At 39.2% G+C, this 25958-nt stretch overlaps 1 protein-coding gene across 1 annotated transcript in view; it reads right to left on the minus strand.

Moving 5' to 3' along the window:
- Positions 1-25958, minus strand: part of LOC128684877 (ubiquitin carboxyl-terminal hydrolase 8-like) — a gene marked incomplete at its 5' end in the record, with an annotated part of 72259 nt that overhangs the window by 37684 nt on the left and 8617 nt on the right. Inside the window, 8 exon segments of the mRNA XM_053771199.2 lie at positions 5076-5194; positions 7341-7553; positions 8143-8259; positions 10748-10852; positions 19669-19809; positions 20169-20306; positions 23326-23463; positions 25575-25688. Of these exon segments, the coding sequence (XP_053627174.2) occupies positions 5076-5194; positions 7341-7553; positions 8143-8259; positions 10748-10852; positions 19669-19809; positions 20169-20306; positions 23326-23463; positions 25575-25688 (1085 nt within the window).

Here is a 25958-nt window from a genome sequence, read left to right on the forward strand (position 1 = left end):
TATGCATGCTCTCTGCCAATCCCTAGGTACCTTACCCTCTTCCATACATTTATTAAATAATTGCACCAACCACTCCAAAACTATATCCCCACCTGCTTTTAACATTTCTATCTTTATCCCATCAATCCCGGCTGCCTTACCCCCTTTCATTTTACCTACTGCCTCACGAACTTCCCCCACACTCACAACTGGCTCTTCCTCACTCCTACAAGATGTTATTCCTCCTTGCCCTATACACGAAATCACAGCTTCCCTATCTTCATCAACATTTAACAATTCCTCAAAATATTCCCTCCATCTTCCCAATACCTCTAACTCTCCATTTAATAACTCTCCTCTCCTATTTTTAACTGACAAATCCATTTGTTCTCTAGGCTTTCTTAACTTGTTAATCTCACTCCAAAACTTTTTCTTATTTTCAACAAAATTTGTTGATAACATCTCACCCACTCTCTCATTTGCTCTCTTTTTACATTGCTTCACCACTCTCTTAACCTCTCTCTTTTTCTCCATATACTCTTCCCTCCTTGCATCACTTCTACTTTGTAAAAACTTCTCATATGCTAACTTTTTCTCCCTTACTACTCTCTTTACATCATCATTCCACCAATCACTCCTCTTCCCTCCTGCACCCACTTTCCTGTAACCACAAACTTCTGCTGAACACTCTAACACTACATTTTTAAACCTACCCCATACCTCTTCGACCCCATTGCCTATGCTCTCATTAGCCCATCTATCCTCCAATAGCTGTTTATATCTTACCCTAACTGCCTCCTCTTTTAGTTTATAAACCTTCACCTCTCTCTTCCCTGATGCTTCTATTCTCCTTGTATCCCATCTACCTTTTACTCTCAGTGTAGCTACAACTAGAAAGTGATCTGATATATCTGTGGCCCCTCTATAAACATGTACATCCTGAAGTCTACTCAACAGTCTTTTATCTACCAATACATAATCCAACAAACTACTGTCATTTCGCCCTACATCATATCTTGTATACTTATTTATCCTCTTTTTCTTAAAATATGTATTACCTATAACTAAACCCCTTTCTATACAAAGTTCAATCAAAGGGCTCCCATTATCATTTACACCTGGCACCCCAAACTTACCTACCACACCCTCTCTAAAAGTTTCTCCTACTTTAGCATTCAGGTCCCCTACCACAATTACTCTCTCACTTGGTTCAAAGGCTCCTATACATTCACTTAACATCTCCCAAAATCTCTCTCTCTCCTCTGCATTCCTCTCTTCTCCAGGTGCATACACGCTTATTATGACCCACTTCTCGCATCCAACCTTTACTTTAATCCACATAATTCTTGAATTTACACATTCATATTCTCTTTTCTCCTTCCATAACTGATCATTTAACATTACTGCTACCCCTTCCTTTGCTCTAACTCTCTCAGATACTCCAGATTTAATCCTATTTATTTCCCCCCACTGAAACTCTCCTACCCCCTTCAGATTTGTTTCGCTTAGGGCCAGGACATCCAACTTCTTTTCATTCATAACATCAGCAATCATCTGTTTCTTGTCATCCGCACTACATCCACGCACATTTAAGCATCCCAGTTTTATAAAGTTTTTCTTCTTCTCTTTTTTAGTAAATGTCTACAGGAGAAGGGGTTACTAGCCCATTGCTCCCGGCATTTTAGTCACCTCATACGACACGCATGGCTTACGGAGGAAAGATTCTTTTCCACTTCCCCATGGACAATAGAAGAAATAAAGAAGAACAAGAGCTATTTAGAAAAAGGAGAAAAACCTAGATGTATGTATATATATATGCATGTGCGTGTCTGTGAAGTGTGACCAAAATGTAAGTAGGAGTAGCAAGATATCCCTGTTATCTAGCGTGTTTATGAGACAGAAAAAGAAACCAGCAATCCTACCATCATGCAAAACAGTTACAGGTTTTTGTTTCACAGTCATCTGCCAGGATGGTAGTACTTCCCTGGATGGTTGCTGTCTACCAACCTACTAAATATTACCCTGCTCACACTCCAACAGATCGTCAGGTCCCAAGTACCATTCGTCTCCATTCACTCCTATCTAACACGCTCACGCACGCTTGCTGGAAGTCCAAGCCCCTTGCCCACAAAACCTCCTTTACCCCCTCTCTCCAACCCTTTCGAGGACGACCCCTACCCCGCCTTCCTTCCCCTATAGATTTATATGCTTTCCATGTCATTCTACTTTGATCCATTCTCTCTAAATGACCAAACCACCTCAACAACCCCTCTTCTGCCGTCTGACTAATACTTTTATTAACTCCACACCTTTTCCTAATTTCCACACTCCAAATTTTCTGCATAATATTTACACCACACATTGCCCTTAGACAGGACATCTCCACTGCCTCCAACCGTCTCCTCGCTGCTGCATTTACCACCCAAGCTTCACATCCATATAAGAGTGTTGGTACTACTATACTTTCATACATTCCCTTCTTTGCCTCCATAGATAACGTTTTTTGACTCTACATATACCTCAACGCACCACTCACCTTTTTTCCCTCATCAATTCTATGGTTAACCTCATCCTTCATAAATCCATCCGCCGACACGTCAACTCCCAAGTATCTGAAAACATTCACTTCTTCCATACTCCTCCTCCCCAATTTGATATCCAATTTTTCTTTATCTAAATCATTTGATACCCTCATCACCTTACTCTTTTCTATGTTCACTTTCAACTTTCTACCTTTACACACATTCCCAAACTCATCCACTAACCACTTTAGAATCTCCCATAAGCACAGTATCATCAGGAAAAAGTAACTGTGTCAATTCCCATTTTGAATTTGATTCCCCATAATTTAATCCCACCCCTCTCCCGAACACCCTAGCATTTACTTCTTTTACAACCCCATCTATAAATATATTAAACAACCATGGTGACATTACACATCCCTGTCTAAGACCTACTTTTACCAGGAAATAGTCTCCCTCTCTTCTACACACCCTGAGCCTCACTATCCTCATAAAAACTCTTTACAGCATTTAGTAACTTACCACCTATTCCATATATTTGCAACATCTGCCACATTGCTTCTCTATCCACTCTATCATATGCCTTTTCTAAATCCATAAATGCAATAAAAACTTCCCTACCTTTATCTAATACTGTTCACATATATGCTTCAATGTAAACACTTGATCTACACATCCCCTAACCACTCTGAAACCTCCTTGCTCATCTGCAATCCTACATTCTGTCTTACCTCTAATTCTTTCAATTATAACCCTACCATACACTTCCTGGTATACTCAGTAAACTTATTCCTCTATAATTTTTACAATCTCTTTTGTCCCCTTTCCCTTTACATAAAGGGACTATACATGCTCTCTGCCAATCCCTAGGTACCTTCCCCTCTTTCATACATTTATTAAACAAAAATACCAACCACTCCAACACTATATCCCCCCCTGCTTTTAACATTTCTGTCATGATCCCATCAGTTCCAGCTGCTTTACCCCCTTTCATTCTACGTAATGCCTCACGTACCTCCCCCACACTTACATTCTGCTCTTCTTCACTCCTAAAAGATGGTATACCTCCCTGACCAGTGCATAAAATTACCGCCTCCCTTTCTTCCTTAACATTTAAAAGTTCCTCAAAATATTCTCGCCATCTACCTAATACCTCCATCTCCCCATCTACTAACTCCCCTACTCTGTTTTTAACTGACAAATCCATACCTTCCATAGGCTTTCTTAACTTGTTTAACTCCAAAATTTTTTCTTATTTTCATTAAATTTTTTTGACTGCCTTTCCCACTCTATCATCTGCTCTCCTTTTGCACTCTCTCACCACTCTCTTCACCTTTCTTTTCCTCTCCATATACTCTGCTCTTCTTATATACACATGCATGTACAAGCATATATATACACACACCCCTCTGGGTTTTATTCTATTTTCTTACTAGTTCTTGTTCTTGTTTATTTCCTCTTATCTCTATGGGGAAGTGGAACAGAATTCTTCTTCCATAAGTCATGTGTGTTGTAAGAGGTGACTAAAATGCCAGGAGCAAGCGGCTAGCGACCCCTTCTCCTATACACATTACTGAACTTAAAAAGAGAAACGTTTGTTTTCCTTTTTAGGTAACCCTGCCTAGGTGGGATATGGCTGGGTCATTAAAAAAAAATCAGTGTCTTTACTGTTATTGCTATTCATCAGTTCTTGACCTCTGTCCCTATTCTCAGCATATCCCAACGTTGATTATTCTAACCACAGTACCTGCTGCAATGGCTTAAGCTTGCTCAAAATGCTCTGCATAACCAATGGCTTTCTGCATGCATAATATAGTGTCACCCATTTCTGTACAATGCATCATGTGGAAATAATTTTTTGTATTTTAAATCTGAATGTTACCATCCGAGTCTTGTATGAAGCATTTTAACTTGTGTGAGTCATGCATTAACTATTCTTACCTGTACGCGATATTTACACATCTTGGTCATGTTAAATTGCATTTTATCATGAGTCAACATCAAGTGTTCTCACCTATGAATTATATAAGAAATATTCTCACCAGTCTGAATCATGAATAAAATAAATTAACCTCACGTGTATAAATTATGGACGAGTTACCTCAACACCTGATATCTGATACCTAGCAGTAAAGGGATACCTAGAGTTTAGCCAACTGTTGTGGGATGCATCTTGGTAAAAAGACTTCAAAATAATCCCAATGGAAATAAGCTTGTTTTTTTTTTTTTTTTTTGAATGTACAAATATCCCACACACAGGAAAGAGAAGCCGATGACAGCATTATGGACCGACTTGAGCCAAGTGGAACCAAAACATCGTCATAAGCTTCTCTCTCTCCTATGTGCGGGTAATCTATGTACTGTGTTGGTCACAGTATTGTGCCTTTTTATTCTTTTTTTTGTGTGATCCTGGGTTTTTTTCCACAGGTCACTAATAAAGAACACTTCATCTCCCCTGCATAAATTAATCATATTTGTATGAATCATGACTGAAGTACTCTCCCACTGCATACAACAATCTCAGCTGCACACATGCCTCACCTGTACAAAGTGTCCTTAGCTGTATGTTCTCACCTGAATTCGTCGTGGGTTAAGTAATCTCTCAGGGTGTTTATGCTATAGAGACACTGGATGATAGAATTTATGTAGCAGGTGTTGCCCAGGTTGGGGAGGCCAGACAGGGAGGCCACTTGCTGAATAAAAAAAAAAAAAAAACAGAAGGTCAACTCAAACAGAGAAAGAGGAAAATGAAGACAAGGCATAGAGATGAGGACAAATGTCAATTTCCAAGAGATAAGATGAGAAAGATAAGATGCCTTAACTTTCCACTAAAAGAAAACGAGTTTCTATGAGGAAGAGGATATTTCCAAAAAAAAAAAAAAAAAAAAAGGATGTTTCCTTAAAACATGATGAAGTTTCCCTAAATAAGGATATATCAATATGTTTCCCCGAATGCGAAGAATAAGTACGTATCCACAAAAGACAGGAAGTTTTCCTAAACAAGAATGGTATGTTTCCCTAAACATGGTTCAGAAGTTTTCAACACTTGAGATAAGGGAGTATCTTTAAAATGATACATTATCTTTCTACCTTATCATTACTTTGATTTATTTTGGTATATACTGTAATATACTCTTTGAAAAATTCCTTGAGTGAATGTTTCCCTAACAGTAGTTAGTATATTACCAGAAACTCTGGTAATATACTAGTATGCCTAATGTATATAACTCATGTCCAATGTAAATATCTTAATGGAGCACCTTTCTCAGTCTCTCAGATCAGTGCCTTCCTAGAACACTTATTAATCTTCATTGTAATGTTTACATGACTGAAAAATATACTTCACTGTAGTGTTTATGTTCTGAATAATATGCCTCATCGTAATGCTTATGTGACTGAATAATATGCTTCACTGTAATGTTTATATGGCTGAATAATATGCTTCATTGTAATGTTTATGTGGCTGAATAATATGCTTCACTGTAATGTTTATGTGGCTGAATAATATGCTTCATTGTAATGTTTATGTGGCTGAATAATATGTTTCATTGTAATGTTTATGTGGCTGAATAATATGCTTCATTGTAATGTTTATGTGGCTGAATAATATGCTTCACTGTAATGTTTATGTAGCTGAATAATATGCTTCATTGTAATGTTTATGTGGCTGAATTCATCATGTAACTAACTTAACTCACTGCTATTTAATACTGAATCAATTTTGTAAAGTTTTTATTAGCATAAGTTACCTAACCAGGTAAATGTTGGAACCAAGACCTGTACCCTATTATATACATCAAACCATGGAGCAGGTGGGGCTTGAACCCATGGGTTCAAAACCCCATCCGTTTCATGGTTTGTTTGCAACTGTATTATTAAGATTTCGCGACCCCTATTATACGTGTTCTTTTGTAATCTTTTGAGTACAGACTACAGTACTATGGGGATAATAGAATGAATGATGTTGTCAAACTAAGAAACTCATGCTCTAAAAGAGGATATGTAGCTTCTCTTTTCTGAATGACATAGTCACTGGCAGCAATTCATAGTGAAGACTAACAACCAACTACACTATAATCTGACTCAATAATAACACTGATAACACCTCTACATATGATCTGATCTCTATATTTGATCAATAGGCAATGCTGTGTCACTTCATTATTATACTGGGTTTATCACTTATGAGTATAATATTGCTGTTATACAACTTTGAGGCTAAACTGATTAGTTCCCTGAATGTCTGCAAGAGACTAAGACTATGGGAAAGAAAAACCCACATGGAGACAAAAACAAGGAAGAATGGTTGTTTGTTCATTTCGACCTCCGGTTCAGGTCCTCTTCACCAGAAGAGGTTCTCAGTTGAAGGTCAAAATATACAGACAATCATTCTTCCTTATTTCTGTCTCCACGTAGGTTTTTCTGTCCCATTAACCAGTGTTCATCACACTTTGATGCACTAAAATTACGATGGTTCATATACTAAAAATCTGTATTAATATTTAACAGCATAACTAATGGACCCTGCAGTCAGATGTCATAGAATCATATTGAAGCCTACTGTCAAAGGATTAACTTGATAGTGAAGGATTCTTCATCAAAGAAACTAGAGCTAACTTCCCTTTCCTTGGATTAAATCTGATTAGCTCCTATTCCCCAGACACAACAATACTTATTGATTTAAAATTTCCTCATAAATAAACTAATAATATTACAGTGCATGGATAATTTTTTTAAATATAGTACACAGAATTTTTTTGACAGTGCATAAATAGATAACATAATGTACCCATACAGTCCCTGCTAAGGCTTATACTCTGAAGGACACTGAAGTCTTACCGAGGAATCTCTCTCATCCCTCTTGTAGGATCCAGAGCGACCTCTGCTGTGTTGGGTTGTGGCGGTGCTCTTCCGCAGCTCCTGGTGTGCCTTCTCCAGTTGTTTGGTCAGGAGGGCTATCTCACAGTCTCCGACCTCCCTCTCCTTCTCTCTCTCTTGCCTCTCAGCCTCAAGTTTGTTGCTTAGCTCCTCCACCTGCTGCTTGTGCCTTGTCTGCCACCATCGCATGCAGGGAAAATTATACATACTTGGGTAATGCTGTATATATGTACAGAAAAATGGTATGGTGGTGCTGAAAAGATGTGAAAGAAGACATTTATGTACAGTTCAGGACATATATTAGAGAAAATGTTTTGCCACGAGTGGAAGAATGAACAAGCTACACATGGCATGGCATGGCAAAATGTTTCCTCTCATATATGTCCTGAACTGTACATATCTTTTTCCACACTGTATATACAGAATATAATTTTGCTATTGCAGAAATTTCTGAGTATACATTCAAATAAGTAAAGGTTATCGATACAGTAGCATACTGCCAACGGTAGCAAAGAAAAGAAACAGACAACAGGTAACAATGTTTTTCTCTCTATAGTGCCTCATCATATCAAGTGAACTGATAAAGCTCTACATAAAGCAAAACTTGCCACAGTGAAAGTTTGCTGTGTAACTGTGTCTTTTTTCACCAAGCAATGGTCATTCTCATTGGTGATCATAAGATTCTCTATATCTGCAGTGAAAGTTATCATAAGATTCACTATACATGTACCTGCAGTGAAAGTCATCAAAAGATTCAGTATACCTGCAGTGAAGAGATGAGCCTCTCATAGTCTTTAATTGTGATGGACTTTTCTTCCACGTTCTTATTAAGGTCACTGACGAGCTTCTCCCGGACGTGAACTTGTTCCTGCTGTTGTGTCTGCAACACATCAATAACTTTAAATCCTCAGCACTAAAATTCATTTTATAAACCTTATTTTAATGATTTAATACCTTAGAAACAATGGGACATCTGAGAGGAAGGTTTTTTCAAATTCATTTGCTAAAGTTTCCATTGTTTGTTTTATAAGTGAATAAAAGTATATACGTATACGAAAATCTAGCCACAAACATTGTATGGATTTTTTTTTTTTGCTTAGCCTTATCATGAGATATATGAGAAAATATTCTGAGAACATTAATAGTATTTACAGATGCACTAGTTTACCTTTCACAGGGAAAGGTAGGAAGGTGCCTGCTATTGGCAAAGGGTTCTTGATCAAAGGAACTGGAGCTACCCTTTCCTTTCTTGGCCCTTAAAGGAAGGCACCTTAATGCCAGTGAGGGGCTCTTGATCCAAGAAACTGGACTTATCCTCATTTTCATTGGATCGAACCAGAATGCCTTTCATTTCCCAAGTGCTTTATGACTCCTAAGGGTTTAAAGTTTCTCATAAATATAGTATTTTTATTAAGTGAGCTAGCTTTGACTAAATACAGTGAGTTTAAGGTTCATCCTAGGTTTCAGAAGACACACATTACATGATGTACAGCATTACCCACACTGGCAGGATGGGTAATCTAAAACTGTCAACATCAGAGAATATCTAATTCTATCTAATCCATCTTAAATATGAGCTCTCCTTCCATAGGCTAGTCTTATGTGTGACTGGGATGGAACTATAATGCACCTGTTATCTATCCCAGACCTGAAAGTTATCTGCTCCAGGTGTGTGCCTTTCAGTGTATATATGTACAGTGGACCCTGACTTATGATGGCCTCAACCTATGATAAAACCGACTTACGATGCTTGTCAGCGTAAAAATTTGACCCCAACCTACATTGAAAAACTCGACTTACATCATTCGTCCCAAACGCAGCCGTCTGGTCCGTCTGGCCTGAGCACCTCAGCTGAGCTAGTGTGACATTGTTTACAAGCCAGGGCAGATGGTTGCATGCATACATTCAATAAATTTTGTATCATTCCAGTGATTTTTGTGCTTGTAACTGCTAAATAAGCCACCATGGGCTTATCGAGAATACCGAGAAACAATTAACCCCAGAGGGTTAGCCACCCAGGATAACCCAAGAAAGTCAGTGTGTCATCGAGGACTGTCTAACTTATCACCATTGGGGTCCTTAATCTTGTCCCCCAGGATGAGACCCACACCAGTCAACTAACACCCAGGTGAACAGGAAAAAATGCCTGGAACTAGTGCTCATATTGGTGAATTTAAGGCCAGCAAAGGTTGGTTTGAGAGATTTGAGAATCGTAGTGGCATACACAGTGCGATAAAGCCTGTTCTGGAAGAAAATGCCAAACAGGACCTACATTACTCAGGAGGAAAAGGCACTCCCAGGACACAGTGTCTCATCACCACATCTTCAATAAAGGTAAGTGTCATTTATTTTTCATTTAGTACACTAGTACATGCACAATATATATTGTGCATGTATCCTTCTTTTTGTGTGTAGGAAAATGTATATTTCATGTGGTAAAAAAAAATTGTTTTCATACTTTCGGGTGTCTTGAATGGATTAATTTGATTTCCATTATTTTTTTTTATGGGGAAAATTAATTCGACTTACGATAATTTCGTCTTACGATGTGCTCTCTGGAATGGATTAATATTGTAAGTCGGGGGTCCACTGCTGTGAGTTTACTTTCTTATTTTAGGGATTTAAAGTATTATATCTTTAACTGCCGATGTATAGCTGATATGCACCTTTACTAACTCTCGTGCAGCTGATAGGCCTCAATCCTAACCAATTATGTACATGTAGTATGACCCACTGAAACTTCTGTAACCACCTATCTAGCTACTGAAGCTACTGTACTCACCTGTCTGTCCACTGTTGTTACTGTACCCACCTGTTTTTCACAGTCCACTACTAGCCAGGAAGAACTTGCTGTAACTACCTGTCTATCCACTTCAATACTAACAATAATCTTGATTTCTACAAGTACATGTAAAACCTATACAGGCCTTGCTGACATCAGTAACATACTATACAGAAAGCCCCTTGTTATGCAGAGCATTCAGGGCAAATTAGGTCAGTTTTGTCCCCAGGATGCGACCCACATCAGTCAGCTAACACCTGGGAAAGAATCTAGCGAGCAAAATTCCAAGCTCAAACACCCGTTCATCAGACTACCTCACAGGCACCTACCCGAATACACTATTCCTAGCCCCAACCAACCCTATTTACTGCTAGGTGAACAAGGACAGCAGGTGTCTTGCAGAAACACATTCCAATGTTTCCACCCGTACCAGGGATTGAACCATGGACCTCAGTGTGTGAGCTGAGTGTGCTAGCAATTGAGTTACAAGACACCTTTCCTATGTAGCCTGACATGATCCACTGTAAGTACCTTTAAAGTCTGAGCTTCCATGTACATTGGCCAGTAGTATGTGTTTTCTACTTACCTTCCAGGTTCTGAGTCTCTCCACCTCCTCCCTGAGGGAATACTCCAGCTCCTGGTGCTGAGCTTCCCTCTCTTCCAACTCTCTCTCCTTTGCTTCCAGTTGTTCCTGTAAACACCTTTTTACTTGCTTACTTACATATGCAAAACAACTACTGTAAGAAAATAATGATAAAGTGATAGTCACAAAAGTGCTTGGAATTTCACTATTTTTTCAATGGTTGCTTTGAATATTGTGACATCACCTGTTTACAAATAACAATAAAAATCATTTTTTTTGTATGTAGTATATAAACTGTAGTTATAAGTAATAATATATTGTTAAGCATAAAGAAAGCGACTAGCCTGCACGAACATTTCAGGCAATGCATGAGCCTTTCGGATCTTATTGCATACATACATATGCAAAATGACCACTGTGAAAAAAAAGCAGTGAATTTCCAAGTGCTTTTGTTTTTTCTCACTTTTTTCCCCCCAGTGGTTATTCTGCATATCATATCCCCAGTGGTTACTTTGCATATATCACTATTTTTTCCCCAGTGGTTATTTTGCATATCATATCACCTGTTTATTGCGATCTTATTGCATACATGCATATTCTTACAGGTGGTACCTAAAGGTGTGGATGAGTGGAACAAACATCCAGGTATAGCATCATTTGGGCAAGAACACTGTGTAGTTTTAAATACAAGTTGAACAGGTATATGAGTGGGTGTGAAGATGGGTGAGAGTTGGACCTGCCTAGCATGGATTAATAAGCCTATTGTAGTTTTTTCATTCCCCTGTTCTTGTGCATTGCACTACATTATTTCTCTGGATATCTTTTGCTGTAGTAGTAGTAGTTGTATAGTAGTTTTATAGGGCTTGTAGTACTAGTACTAGTAGTGTAGTAGTAGCAGTGCAGTAGTAATAGTAGTATAGTAACTTATCCTAAGTAATTTACACACATTACTAAGTAAGACAACTGTTGTGTAATTTATTTAATTTTATTTATTTAATAATCTGAACATACATACAGAGGTACAAAAAATACAGGTAAGAGCAGCATGCCAAAGCCACTTATATGCATAGCATTATGGGCTGGCTTAAAATTAACTTAAGATTAACTAAGCAATGATGTAATCAGTGATAAAACATTATTGTAAACAGATAACAATAAAGCACAAATGAGTATTACAAAGACAGGTCATATGGTTGCATGCATTGCTGTACATTCAGTAGAATGGAGTATTCTGTTAGGTAGTGTATTTAAAAAATAACAAAGTTAGATTGGGTCTTAGGTTTAACATTTATGTGTTATAATTGTGAGAAACATTTAGGATATACAATTTATAAGGTTCAGTTATTCAGTATTTATTTGGTTTTGAGTGAGTAAGTGATCTTTGAGAAGAGACTTGAATTTATAAACAGGTAGTGTTTCTTTTATATTTACAGGTAATGAATTCCAGATTTTAGGGCCTTTTATGTGCATTGAGTTTTTGCATAGCGTGAGATGGACACGAGGAACATCAAAGAGTGATCTGTGCCTTGTATTATGGTCATGTGTTCTGTTGAGGTTGGCAAGGAGATGTTTGAGGGGATGGTTAATATCAGAGTTAAGTGTTCTATGTATGTAATAGGTGCAGTAATAAGTATGGATGTTTTGTATGGTGAGTAGGTTGAGTGTTTTGAATATTGGTGGAGTGTGTTGCCTGTAGTGAGAATTTGTTATCATTCTAACTGCAGCCTTTTGTTGGGTAATTAATGGTCTGAGATGGTTAATTGTTGTTATGTGTAATTGTACTTCAATAAATTTACACGGACTCCACCAGCGCCGGACGAAAGAAATAAGTCATTTTGTCTGACCTTGTTTTGGGTTATCCCAGGTTCTCTACATATATGCTGCTATGTATAATAATCTATGTAACTGTATTTGTGTATACCTGAATAAACTTACTTGAAAGGTAACCAGAGTCACCTTCTTCTTGTTATGGTTGTAAGGGCCAGTGACAGCCCTGCGTCCAGGTAAGTGTAAGTACAGCTACACATAAGTACAATTATCATACACAGGGTCATCGTATAATAATAATAATAATAATAATAATAATAATAATAATAATAATAATAATAATAATAATAATAATAATAATAATAATAATAATAATAATAATAATAATAATATATTTCTACACGTACATGTACACGGTATACAGGCCTAGCTGATTTCGGGCAAATTAGGTCAGTTTTGTCCCAGGATGCGACCCACACCAGTCCACTAACACCCAGGTTCCACTTTTACTGATGGGTGAACATAGACAACCGGTGTGAGGAAACACATCCAATGTTTCTACCTTCACCGGGAATCGAACCCGGACAGTGTGAAGCAAGAGCTTTAGCCACCAGACCACGGGGCACCGTATGACTAAGACCCGCATCAGGAAACACTGACACATGTTCATTTCCTGGCAAACCTTACCAAACCATAGTTTAACATATGTGTAAATTACCTACGATAACTCACAAAAGGTCAGACAAAATGACTAGGTAGGGTGACCCGAAAAAAAACTTTCACCATAATTCACACTATTACTGTCTTGCCAGAGGCGTTCACATACATTTCAGATGTCCCTCCAAACAGCACATATCTCTAGCCTCTTCTTTAGAGTATAGGCACTGCATTTCTCACCTCCAGGATTCAAGTCTGGCTAGCCGGTTTCCCCGAATCCTTCAATTCAATTCAATTCAATTCAATTCAAAGTTTATTCTCTATAAGGATTACAATGCTGAGTTTACAGAAATTTGGTTATTGTTTGGTTTACATGTAGTAAAATTGTGATTACAGAGTGTACCACTAGAACGCTTAGCATGGCTAGGCATTTCGGGCATACTTAGTTTTATTCTTAATTGTAAAATATTACAAATTATGAGGTAAGTTGGTATTATGGCTAAGTGACTAAATACTAGTTTATGAGTTTAGCAATGTGAATGCTTTTGTTTTGGCACAGTATATAGTTTCAGTATTGGAGTATCACAGGATTCATTATTTTAAGACTGAGATTAATATTTCTGTTTATGGTCAAATGAGTGAGCGAGTGTAAGTGTGAACCACCAGGTGGTATTCGTGTAGTTAGTTGACGGGGTGTATCAGGGAGATAAGATGTTTTCTAATGGTAGTTTTGAAGGTGATGAATGTGTCTGCAGTTCTAGAGTTCTCAGATGGGACGTGCAACTATGACCACCCTAGGAAATGCCATGCCCATATGACAACAGGAAAATGCAAACTCCCTTCCTGTAAGCTTTTTCACCCTGAACTGTGTACCTCTTCAGTACAGGAAAGACTGTGCTATAACTTAAATTGCCAGGCATACCATCTAAAGGGGACAAAAAGATACAAAACATCCAGGCCATGGGAAAACCTGGGTAGCCACAGCCACTCAAGAGGGAGAGGTTTTTTAGTGCCAGGAAGGAAAAAAAACTGGCAGGAAATGGCAGAAATCGTACACCAAATCCAGTCATTCCTGGAGTGGAACCACAGTCGATGGCCTCCACTCCAAACCAACAGATACAGATACTAATGCCGGAAAAAAAATCCCCCCCCAGTACCAACAATACCACCAGTCCGATAACATTCTTCTTTGCAAATATACAGGGTCTAAAGCCAGCAACAAACAACAAAATACCTTTCATCCGTGGACTGCTTGCAGAGGCAAAGGCAATGTTCGCGGCTTTCACTGAGACCCACATAAAGGATCACTTGGACAACGAAATATGGATCCCAGGTTACAACCTATACAGATGTGACAGAGTGAACAGGCAAAAGGGGGGGGAGGTGGCCTGTACATTGCAGAGTCACTTGTTTGCACAGAACTGCTAAATGCCTCAAATGATGTAGTGGAAGTTTTAGCAGTAAAGGTCGAGAACCAAAACCTAGTCATTGTGATAGTCTACAAGCCTCCGGATGCAACATCCCAGCAATTCCAGGAACAGCTGTTAAAAATTGACCACTGTCTGGAAAACCTTCCAGCTCCTGCACCCAACATCTTGCTCCTGGGGGATTTCAACTTAAGGCACCTAAAATGGAGGAATATAGCAAATAATATTGTTGCAGTAATAACACCAGGAGGCAGCTCTGATGAAAACTCACACTCACGCGAGCTTTTAAATCTCTGCACAAAATTCAATTTAAACCAGCAAATAATAGAGCCTACTAGACTGGAGAATACACTAGACCTCATCTTCACTAACAATGATGATCTGATAAGAAATATCACCATATCAAAAACAATATACTCAGATCACAACATAATTGAGGTTCAGTCATGTATGAGCGGAGCCCCAGACCGACATAATGAGATTAGTCACGAGGGAGCATTCACCAAATTCAACTTCAATAACAAAAACATAAAGTGGGACCAAGTAAACCAAGTCCTAACCGATATAAGCTGGGAAGATATACTAAGCAACACAGACCCCAACTTATGCCTAGAACAGATTAACTCGGTAGCACTCGATGTATGCACAAGGCTTATTCCTCTAAGAAAAAGGAGGAGTAGATGTAAAACAGAAAGAGACAGGCGCTCCCTTTACAGGCGACGGAAAAGAATAACAGAGCGGCTAAAAGAGGTCAATATATCTGAAATGCGTAGGGAGACACTGGTCAGAGAAATAGCAAGCATCGAACTTAAGCTAAAAGAATCCTTTAGGAGTCAGGAATCGCGGGAAGAACTAAAAGCCATAAATGAAATCGAAAGAAATCCAAAGTATTTCTTCTCCTATGCCAAATCAAAATCGAGAACAACGTCCAGTATTGGGCCCCTACTTAAACAAGATGGGTCCTACACAGATGACAGCAAGGAAATGAGTGAGCTACTCAAGTCCCAATATGACTCAGTTTTTAGCAAGCCGCTAACCAGACTGAGAGTCGAAGATCAAAATGAATTTTTTATGAGAGCCACAAAATTTGATTAACACAAGCCTATCCGATGTTATCCTGACGCCAAATGACTTCGAACAGGCGATAAATGACATGCCCATGCACTCTGCCCCAGGGCCAGACTCATGGAACTCTGTGTTCATCAAGAACTGCAAGAAGCCCCTATCACGAGCCTTTTCCATCCTATGGAGAGGGAGCATGGACACGGGGGTCGTCCCACAGTTACTAAAAACAACAGACATAGCCCCACTCCACAAAGGGGGCAGTAAAGCAACAGCAAAGAACTACAGACCAATAGCACTAACATCCCATATCATAAAAATCTTTGAAAGGGTCCTAAGAAGCAAGATCACCACGCATCTAGAAACCCATCAGTTACACAACCCAGGGCAACATGGGTTTAGAACAGGTCGCTCCTGTCTGTCTCAACTATTGGACCACTACGACAAGGTCCTAAATGCACTAGAAGACAAAAAGAATGCAGATGTAATATATACAGACTTTGCAAAAGCCTTCGACAAGTGTGACCATGGCGTAATAGCGCACAAAATGCGTGCTAAAGGAATAACAGGAAAAGTCGGTCGATGGATCTATAATTTCCTCACTAACAGAACACAGAGAGTAGTCGTCAACAGAGTAAAGTCCGAGGCAGCTACGGTGAAAAGCTCTGTTCCACAAGGCACAGTACTCGCTCCCATCTTGTTCCTCATCCTTATATCCGACATAGACAAGGATGTTAGCCACAGCACCGTGTCTTCCTTTGCAGATGACACCCGAATCTGCATGACAGTGTCTTCCATTGCAGACACTGCAAAGCTCCAGGCAGACATCAACCAAATCTTTCAGTGGGCTGCAGAAAACAATATGAAGTTCAACGATGAGAAATTTCAATTACTCAGATATGGTAAACATGAGGAAATTAAATCTTCATCAGAGTACAAAACAAATTCTGGCCACAAAATAGAGCGAAACACCAACGTCAAAGACCTGGGAGTGATCATGTCGGAGGATCTCACCTTCAAGGACCATAACATTGTATCAATCGCATCTGCTAGAAAAATGACAGGATGGATAATGAGAACCTTCAAAACTAGGGAGGCCAAGCCCATGATGACACTCTTCAGGTCACTTGTTCTATCTAGGCTGGAATATTGCTGCACACTAACAGCACCTTTCAAGGCAGGTGAAATTGCCGACCTAGAAAATGTACAGAGAACTTTCACGGCGCGCATAACGGAGATAAAACACCTCAATTATTGGGAGCGCTTGAGGTTCCTAAACCTGTATTCCCTGGAACGCAGGAGGGAGAGATACATGATTATATACACCTGGAAAATCCTAGAGGGACTAGTACCGAACTTGCACACGAAAATCACCCACTACGAAAGCAAAAGACTTGGCAGACGATGCACCATCCCCCCAATGAAAAGCAGGGGTGTCACTAGCACGTTAAGAGACCATACAATAAGTGTCAGGGGCCCAAGACTGTTCAACTGCCTCCCAGCACACATAAGGGGGATTACCAACAGACCCCTGGCAGTCTTCAAGCTGGCACTGGACAAGCACCTAAAGTCAGTTCCGGATCAGCCGGGCTGTGGCTCGTATGTTGGTTTGCGTGCAGCCAGCAGCAACAGCCTGGTTGATCAGGCTCTGATCCACCAGGAGGCCTGGTCTCAGACCGGGCCGCGGGGGCGTTGACCCCCGGAACTCTCTCCAGGTAAACTCCAGGTAGGGTATTCCAGATTTTAGGGCCTTTGACATACATTGAATTTTTGTAAAGGTTTAGTCGGACACGGGGAATGTCGTAGAGATGTTTGTGTCTGGTGTTATGCCTGTGGGTTCTGTCACAACTATCAAGAGAGCGTTTTAGGTCAAGGTTGATATTAGAGTTTAAGGCCCTGTAGATATAGATTGCACAGTAGTAAGTGTTGATGTACTGAACTGGGAGTAAGTTTAGATCTTTGAAGAGTGGGGGGGGGGGTGCTGCCAGGGATGGGATTTGGTGATTATTCTTACTGCAGCTTTTTGTTGGGTTATTATTGGCTTTAGGTGTGTTGCTGCAGTTGATCCCCAAGCACAAATAGCATAGGTGAGGTATGGATAAATAAGTGAGTGGTATAGTGTGAGAAGGGCATTTTGCGGCACGTAGTAACGTATCTTGGAGAGGATCCCAACCGTTTTGGATACTTTTTTGGCTATATGCTGGATATGGGTGCTGAAATTCAGGTTGTTGTCAAGGTATAAGCCTAGGAATTTTCCCCCATTATTTCTGGTAATTAGAGTGTTGTCAATCTTAATGTTAATTTGTGCATCTCCTGCTCTGCTACCAAACATAATATAGTAAGTTTTGTCAGTGTTAAGCGTAAGTTTATTGGCTGTCATCTAAGTCGATATTTTAATCAGCTCCTCATTCACAATGGTGTTGAGGGTGGCAAGATTAGGGTGAGAGATGACATAAGTCGTGTCATCAGCAAAGAGAATGGGTTTCAGGTGTTGGGATACGTTTGGAAGGTCATTGATGTATATGAGGAAGAGCAGGGGACCAAGGACACTTCCCTGCGGAACTCCAGTATCAAGTGGCCGTGTTGCTGATGCTGTGTCTTTAATGGTGACGTACTGATACCTATTAGTAATGTAAGATTTGAAATAAGCAAGCGCATGGCCTCTTATACCGTAGTGGTCAAGTTTGTGGAGTAGGATTTGGTGGTTTACTGTGTCAAAAGCTTTTCTTAGGTCAATAAAAATTCCTAGTGGGTATTCCTTATTTCCCAATGCTGTGTAAAGCAGATCTAGCATTTTTATGATTGCATCATTAGTGCTTTTATTTTTCCTGAATCCAAACTGGCAGGGGTTGAGTATGTTTTGTGACGTTATAAATGAATACAGTCTCTTGTACACGAGTTTCTCAAAGATTTTGGATAGCAATGGTAAGTTAGATATTGGCCTATAGTTGTTTAAGTCTGTAGGGTCACCACCTTTATGTATTGGTGTAACCCTTGCCATCTTGAGTAGTTTCGGGAAGGTGCTAGTCTCTATTGACTTGTTAAAAAGTAATGAAATAGCTCACTCACTCTCTAACAGCTCGTCAAGTCCCCAAAAAAACCATTTGCCTCCACTCACTCCTATCTAACATGCTCACACATGCCTGCTGGATGCATACAAAAACCTCCTTTACCATCTCCCTCTATCCTTTCCTCGGACGATCCCTCCCCGCCTTCCCTCCACTACAGATTTACAATACCAGTGATATACGGGCTGATGTATGGTGACCCTACTAGCTGCCCAGCAGTGGGCAGTATCATTAGGACAATTATCATTCTAATAATGTAATACAGTACTGACAGGTAGGTAAGATTCATCATGAACACAAACGTCCCAGAGGGAGAAGACATGGTAAGTTCGACAATGTTGGTCAAGGTTGGGGTAGAGCAACACATCTGCACTCCAACGAAGCTACCCAAAAATGCTGCAGATGTCATTATGGATATCAATGTTTCTACTAAAAAAGAGGTTAAATAAAGCTTGAGTGACACTAAAAAAATGGATTAAGGGACACTAAAAAATGCAAACTATAGGTATTTCTAGATAAAAAAAAACTGGAGGTACCTCCCCTAGCTTTCATCTATAACATACGCTGCCTGTATTCATTTTTTTATGACAATGAAAGCTTGCATCATACATAATAGTTTGATGATCCAGACACTACACTGACACACTTATGCTTCTTGACAGTAGACATATGTCCATTTCTTCCTTGTACCTTCCTGGCTGACAGGTGATCATGTGTCAGCGCAACAAAACAAGATCACCCTTGGCCTATATATTGTAGTAGGTTCGCCGGTCTTGCCCCGGCCCGGCCTTGGCCTAATAACCTCTATATAGGTCGATGGCCGTTAGCCCAGCAGATGGGAATCTTAATAAGCAACAACCAATCGACCCATTCAAAGCTCTACTAGACACATTAACCACTTGCTGAAGAAGAAAAAATGAAAGATAAGAGAGAAAGACAATACCTTGAAGCAGGAGTTGAATTTCTCATACTCCTCGACCCTCTTGGACATCTTACTGAGGTTCTTCTGCAGGTCGTCTACGGATCTAACGAGTATATTACCGTCCTCGTCCAGCACGTCCTCCCCCACCTCCATACCTCCAGGCTGATGAAAGACACTTATTGGAGCCTACCATTGTGACATTAGGATGATAATAATGATAAATGATAACAATAACAACAGAAACAACAATACAGTATAAATAATACTAATAATAACTACACTAATGATAATATAAATAAAAATAATAATTATTGCTATAAGAAGGTATTGAATTACTTTTTTAAAATGGCTGAGCACCATGATTTATATTCACCAGTTTCAACACAAGACTGAGAGATATATGAAAATGAAAAAAAAAATGAAGATAATAGCAGTGTCAGACCACAGGAAAGAAGGAATCTGGCAAGCGACAAGTGGAGCTACGATTCGACCCCTAACACCAAGTGTAGGCTAGTACCTACCTGTCTCTTGACGTGGTTCACGTCGCTCTTCCTCAGCATGGCTGTGAGGCGGTCCACGTTGGCCTTGAGGGTGTCTATCGTCTGCTTGTGAGAGGCATCCAAGGCAAGCAATTCCTTCTCCTTCTCTTCCTGCTGTCTCTGTTACACGATAGAACACACAGATGAATCTCCCACTTTATGTTCAGAAGTGATGTTTAGGTATACAGTAGGTCCTAAGTCCTAACTTAGAAATACGTGTTCGGTTCACGATCAGAGTGCTCCGAGTTAAATCCTGGGAGGTATGAACTAGTCTCCTTATAACACCTGCTGTCTATGTTGCCTAGGCAGCAAATATATATATATATATATATATATATATATATATATATATATATATATATATATATATATATATATATATATATATATATATATATATATATATATATATATATACATATATATACATATATTAACTCGGTGGCACTCGATGTTTGCACAAGGCTTATTCCTCTAAGAAAAAGGAGGAGTAGATGTAAAATAGAAAGAGACAGGCGCTCCCTTTACAGGCGACGGAAAAGAATAATAGAGCGGCTAAAAGAGGTCAATATATCTGAAATGCGTAGGGAGACACTGGTCAGAGAAATAGCAAGCATCGAACTTAAGCTAAAAGAATCCTTTAGGAGTCAGGAATCGCGGGAAGAACTAAAAGCCATAAATGAAATCGAAAGAAACCCAAAGTATTTCTTCTCCTATGCCAAATCAAAATCGAGAACAACGTCCAGTATTGGGCCCCTACTTAAACAAGATGGGTCCTACACAGATGACAGCAAGGAAATGAGTGAGCTACTCAAGTCCCAGTATGACTCAGTTTTTAGCAAGCCGCTAACCAGACTGAGAGTCGAAGATCAAAATGAATTTTTTATGAGAGAGCCACAAAATTTGATTAACACAAGCCTATCCGATGTTATCCTGACGCCAAATGACTTCGAACAGGCGATAAATGACATGCCCATGCACTCTGCCCCAGGGCCAGACTCATGGAACTCTGTGTTCATCAAGAACTGCAAGAAGCCCCTATCACGAGCCTTTTCCATCCTATGGAGAGGGAGCATGGACACGGGGGTCGTCCCACAGTTACTAAAAACAACAGACATAGCCCCACTCCACAAAGGGGGCAGTAAAGCAACAGCAAAGACCTACAGACCAATAGCACTAACATCCCATATCATAAAAATCTTTGAAAGGGTCCTAAGAAGCAAGATCACCACCCATCTAGAAATCCATCAGTTACACAACCCAGGGCAACATGGGTTTAGAACAGGTCGCTCCTGTCTGTCTCAACTATTGGATCACTACGACAAGGTCCTAAATGCACTAGAAGACAAAAAGAATGCAGATGTAATATATACAGACTTTGCAAAAGCCTTCGACAAGTGTGACCATGGCGTAATAGCGCACAAAATGCGTGCTAAAGGAATAACAGGAAAAGTCGGTCGATGGATCTATAATTTCCTCACTAACAGAACACAGAGAGTAGTCGTCAACAGAGTAAAGTCCGAGGCAGCTACGGTGAAAAGCTCTGTTCCACAAGGCACAGTACTCGCTCCCATCTTGTTCCTCATCCTCATATCCGACATAGACAAGGATGTCAGCCACAGCACCGTGTCTTCCTTTGCAGATGACACCCGAATTTGCATGACAGTGTCTTCCATTGCAGACACTGCAAGGCTCCAGGCGGACATCAACCAAATCTTTCAGTGGGCTGCAGAAAACAATATGAAGTTCAACGATGAGAAATTTCAATTACTCAGATATGGTAAACATGAGGAAATTAAATCTTCATCAGAGTACAAAACAAATTCTGGCCACAAAATAGAGCGAAACACCAACGTCAAAGACCTGGGAGTGATCATGTCGGAGGATCTCACCTTCAAGGACCATAACATTGTATCAATCGCATCTGCTAGAAAAATGACAGGATGGATAATAAGAACCTTCAAAACTAGGGAGGCCAAGCCCATGATGACACTCTTCAGGTCACTTGTTCTATCTAGGCTGGAATATTGCTGCACACTAACAGCACCTTTCAAGGCAGGTGAAATTGCCGACCTAGAAAATGTACAGAGAACTTTCACGGCGCGCATAACGGAGATAAAACACCTCAATTATTGGGAGCGCTTGAGGTTCCTAAACCTGTATTCCCTGGAACGCAGGAGGGAGAGATACATGATTATATACACCTGGAAAATCCTAGAGGGACTAGTACCGAACTTGCACACGAAAATCACTCACTACGAAAGCAAAAGACTTGGCAGACGATGCACCATCCCCCCAATGAAAAGCAGGGGTGTCACTAGCACGTTAAGAGACCATACAATAAATGTTAGGGGCCCGAGACTGTTCAACTGCCTCCCAGCACACATAAGGGGGATTACCAACAGACCCCTGGCAGTCTTCAAGCTGGCACTGGACAAGCACCTAAAGTCAGTTCCTGATCAGCCGGGCTGTGGCTCGTACGTTGGTTTGCGTGCAGCCAGCAGTAACAGCCTGGTTGATCAGGCTCTGATCCACCAGGTGGCCTGGTCACAGACCGGGCCGCGGGGGCGTTGACCCCCGGAACTCTCTCCAGGTAAACTCCAGGTATATATACATATATATATATATATATATATATATATATATGTATATATATATATATATATATATATATATATATATATATATATATATATATATATATATATATATATATATATATATATATATATATATATATATATATATATATATATATATATATATATATATAATGTTTGTCGACTGTTGTAGTTTGGAAGAGGACCTTAAAAAAATCAATGGAAATAAGTCACACTGCTTGGCTTACTAAATTTTCCTAGGTTATTAACCTTCTGTGGTTGCTAATCAGTATAAAGTCACCAATTAAATTTTACAGCTGATGAGTTTTTATGCAAATATTTAAGAAGTATATCCGGTAATATTTCTTTATAAAATTTTCACAAATAAATAACTTGTAAATCGAAAAACCAGAATAAAAATACATTTGTAGGTAGGGACCCACCTCAACCACGATAAACCTTCAGTACAGCCAATATGGACAAATGTAAATTCGAAATTTCAGAGTAAAGAAATGCAGGACCCTGGTTCTCCAACTGACCTGATACCTGGAGAGCTGTTCTCTGTTCTCTCCCACAATACGAGTCAGTTCTTGGATGTGACTGTCGCAGACAGCAATGGCATCACTTTTAGCAGAGTCTACCTGTAAAAATTCTTCCTGTCGCCTTTCCAGGTGTTCCTGTGTAAGATACGAAAGACATGCATCGTAGTGGCGCTACGAGAAGTGAAATGAAGATGGTAGGCAGACAGAGATGATGAATTATGAGCAAGTGAATATATGGGAGGTGAATCAAGATGTATATTTATAGTCGTTATGTCTCAGGATAATATTCTTAACTGCCCATCAAGGGATGTGCCTTGTCGCTGGTGAAGAGCTTTTGATCCAAGGAATTATATCTATTCTTCCTCTTCCTCGGATGAAGCCTATTTCCCATTCACTAGACGCTGTATGACTGTTTCAGGCTTGGTGCATCCCATGAATGTAAGAATAATAATAACAATAATAAATAGTCATCATGTATCGGTAACTCGGTTCCTTCAGTATCTTAGTTTTATCTTGGTAAACTTTACAACTAATTTTGTAAAGATGTTGATCATCACAATAACACTTCCACACTGACAATCTGTGCCTGGCACTAAGAACTTACCATGTACAACACACTAACTTTTCCATGTACATAACTCTTCCTCTATAACTGCAATACAAGTTTTAAAACTTGTGTGATTTCAGCTTTATCTTCTGCTTCAATTTGTTAAAATTATCTCTGAGCTTTGATGCGGTTCTTAAGCTTTATTTTGTATTGGACTCTAAAAAATATTTCAATTTTGGTAGTTTAACACTTTCTTTTCGTACTTTATTATATATTTTTCCTTTTTATTTAGTATTTTTCATCTTATATATACAAATAAACTTTGCCTTACCTATTTTCCTAATTACTTTGATTTTTTCTGAACATTCTAAATATAAAACTTAGTATTAATTTAGGTCTTTCTTTGTAAAGTATTACTATGTGTATTATATCTAGTCTTCCTTTATTTATGTCCATTATAATTTTTTTAATTAAATATCTGATTTTTTTTATCTCCCTCTGGGCTGTAACTTTGTAATTAGTTCCAATATGTGCTTCCAATTCCTGTTTATGGACTTCCAGAGCAATTTTAGCTTCTGCTAGTAAATTCCAGTTCTAATCAAAGACTTTTCTAAGCAATTAATTCGTTATTGTGATTACCAGAAATTTTGTGCATAACTATGGGGTTTCTGCACACACAACTAAATGTCACATATCTCTATATAAACATCTTATCATGCTGAAATAAAATATTATTATTATTATTATTATTATTATTATTATTATTATTATTATTATTATTATTATTATTATTATTATTATTATTATTATTATTATAAGTTCGAGGCTACTGTATTCTGAATTTTGATTCCATTCACAATTATTATAACACTGTTGATGTGAGGGGTAGAAAAACACAGCTAAAGACCTTTATTGGGAAAGCATTAAACCCAAGACACGAGAGGTTTATGGCAATCAGGTTTGATCCAAGAGGAGGGTATCTCTAATCCCCTGGATCAAAAGTACCTCACCAGTATCAAGGTGCTACTCTTGAAGGTTAGGTTAGGTCAGGAAACAGGACAAGTGTTTCCTGACGCGGGTTTTAGTCACCTAGGTTATGACCCGCCGTTGGAGCTTTTGGTCATCTGACTGAGGCCTTCTACTGGCTTACCAGTCCACACCTTTAAAAATTATGGTCATAGTTATAACCATTTTTTAGTACTACTCTTGAAGAGCATACAACATGGACTGATGCAATGGAAATAAAGTCAATCTGACTTTTTTGGGTTATTCTAGGTTCTCTACACATATGCTGCTATGTATGATAATCTATGTAACTGTATTTGTGTATACCTGAATAAACTTACTTATCTACACGAAGCTTTATGAAATAACTTTATGTAGGTAAAACTGTGTTAGTAAAGTTCTTGTCCTATATGTATTTTCTTTAACCTATTACTAGATTAAAAATACGAGCGCTGAACCCGTGTGGGTCATACAATTCCATCTCTCAAAGCTATCCGTGCTTCTAGCTCAGAGAATAACAAAACCTCAATACTATGGATGCAACAATTCACCAAAACACCCTCCCTCAGGAGAGGAACCTTATGAACCACCGTCAGGTCACAGTACTAACTTGACAGAGGGCCAGGATGGACCGAAACGTCGTCCGGTTCCTCTCCTAAGTGAGAGTTTTCGGCGAACTCTCGCCAAAACTTACGATCATCATCTCGTACTCCGCATTCTGTTTCGTGATAGCCTGGTGGCGCTGCTGAAGTTCACTCTGAAGATGCTGACACTGCTGCAGCTCCTTCACCTGCTCTGACATCTCCACCTGACATAACAATGTCTCTTAGGTCTCGGTGGACAGAGATAAAACATTAAATCCTAGTAAATGTTAATTGCTGGGCATAACATAGCCCAGGGCATAGCCTGTTATTTGCATTGGTAGTTAAATGAGGATATTGGTTGTTTGATTCATGAAGGAAAACTTGATGTATAATTATGAATACAAGAATTCATGGATTGCCAATGATTTATTACTTCCTGTGTTGTATGCACAAGTATATACTGCAAAATACATGTGCCACTTCTAGTTAGTATG

This window comes from Cherax quadricarinatus, unplaced genomic scaffold (genome assembly GCF_038502225.1).
Source record: "Cherax quadricarinatus isolate ZL_2023a unplaced genomic scaffold, ASM3850222v1 Contig1539, whole genome shotgun sequence".
In the NCBI taxonomy this organism is placed as follows: Eukaryota; Metazoa; Arthropoda; class Malacostraca; order Decapoda; family Parastacidae; genus Cherax; species Cherax quadricarinatus.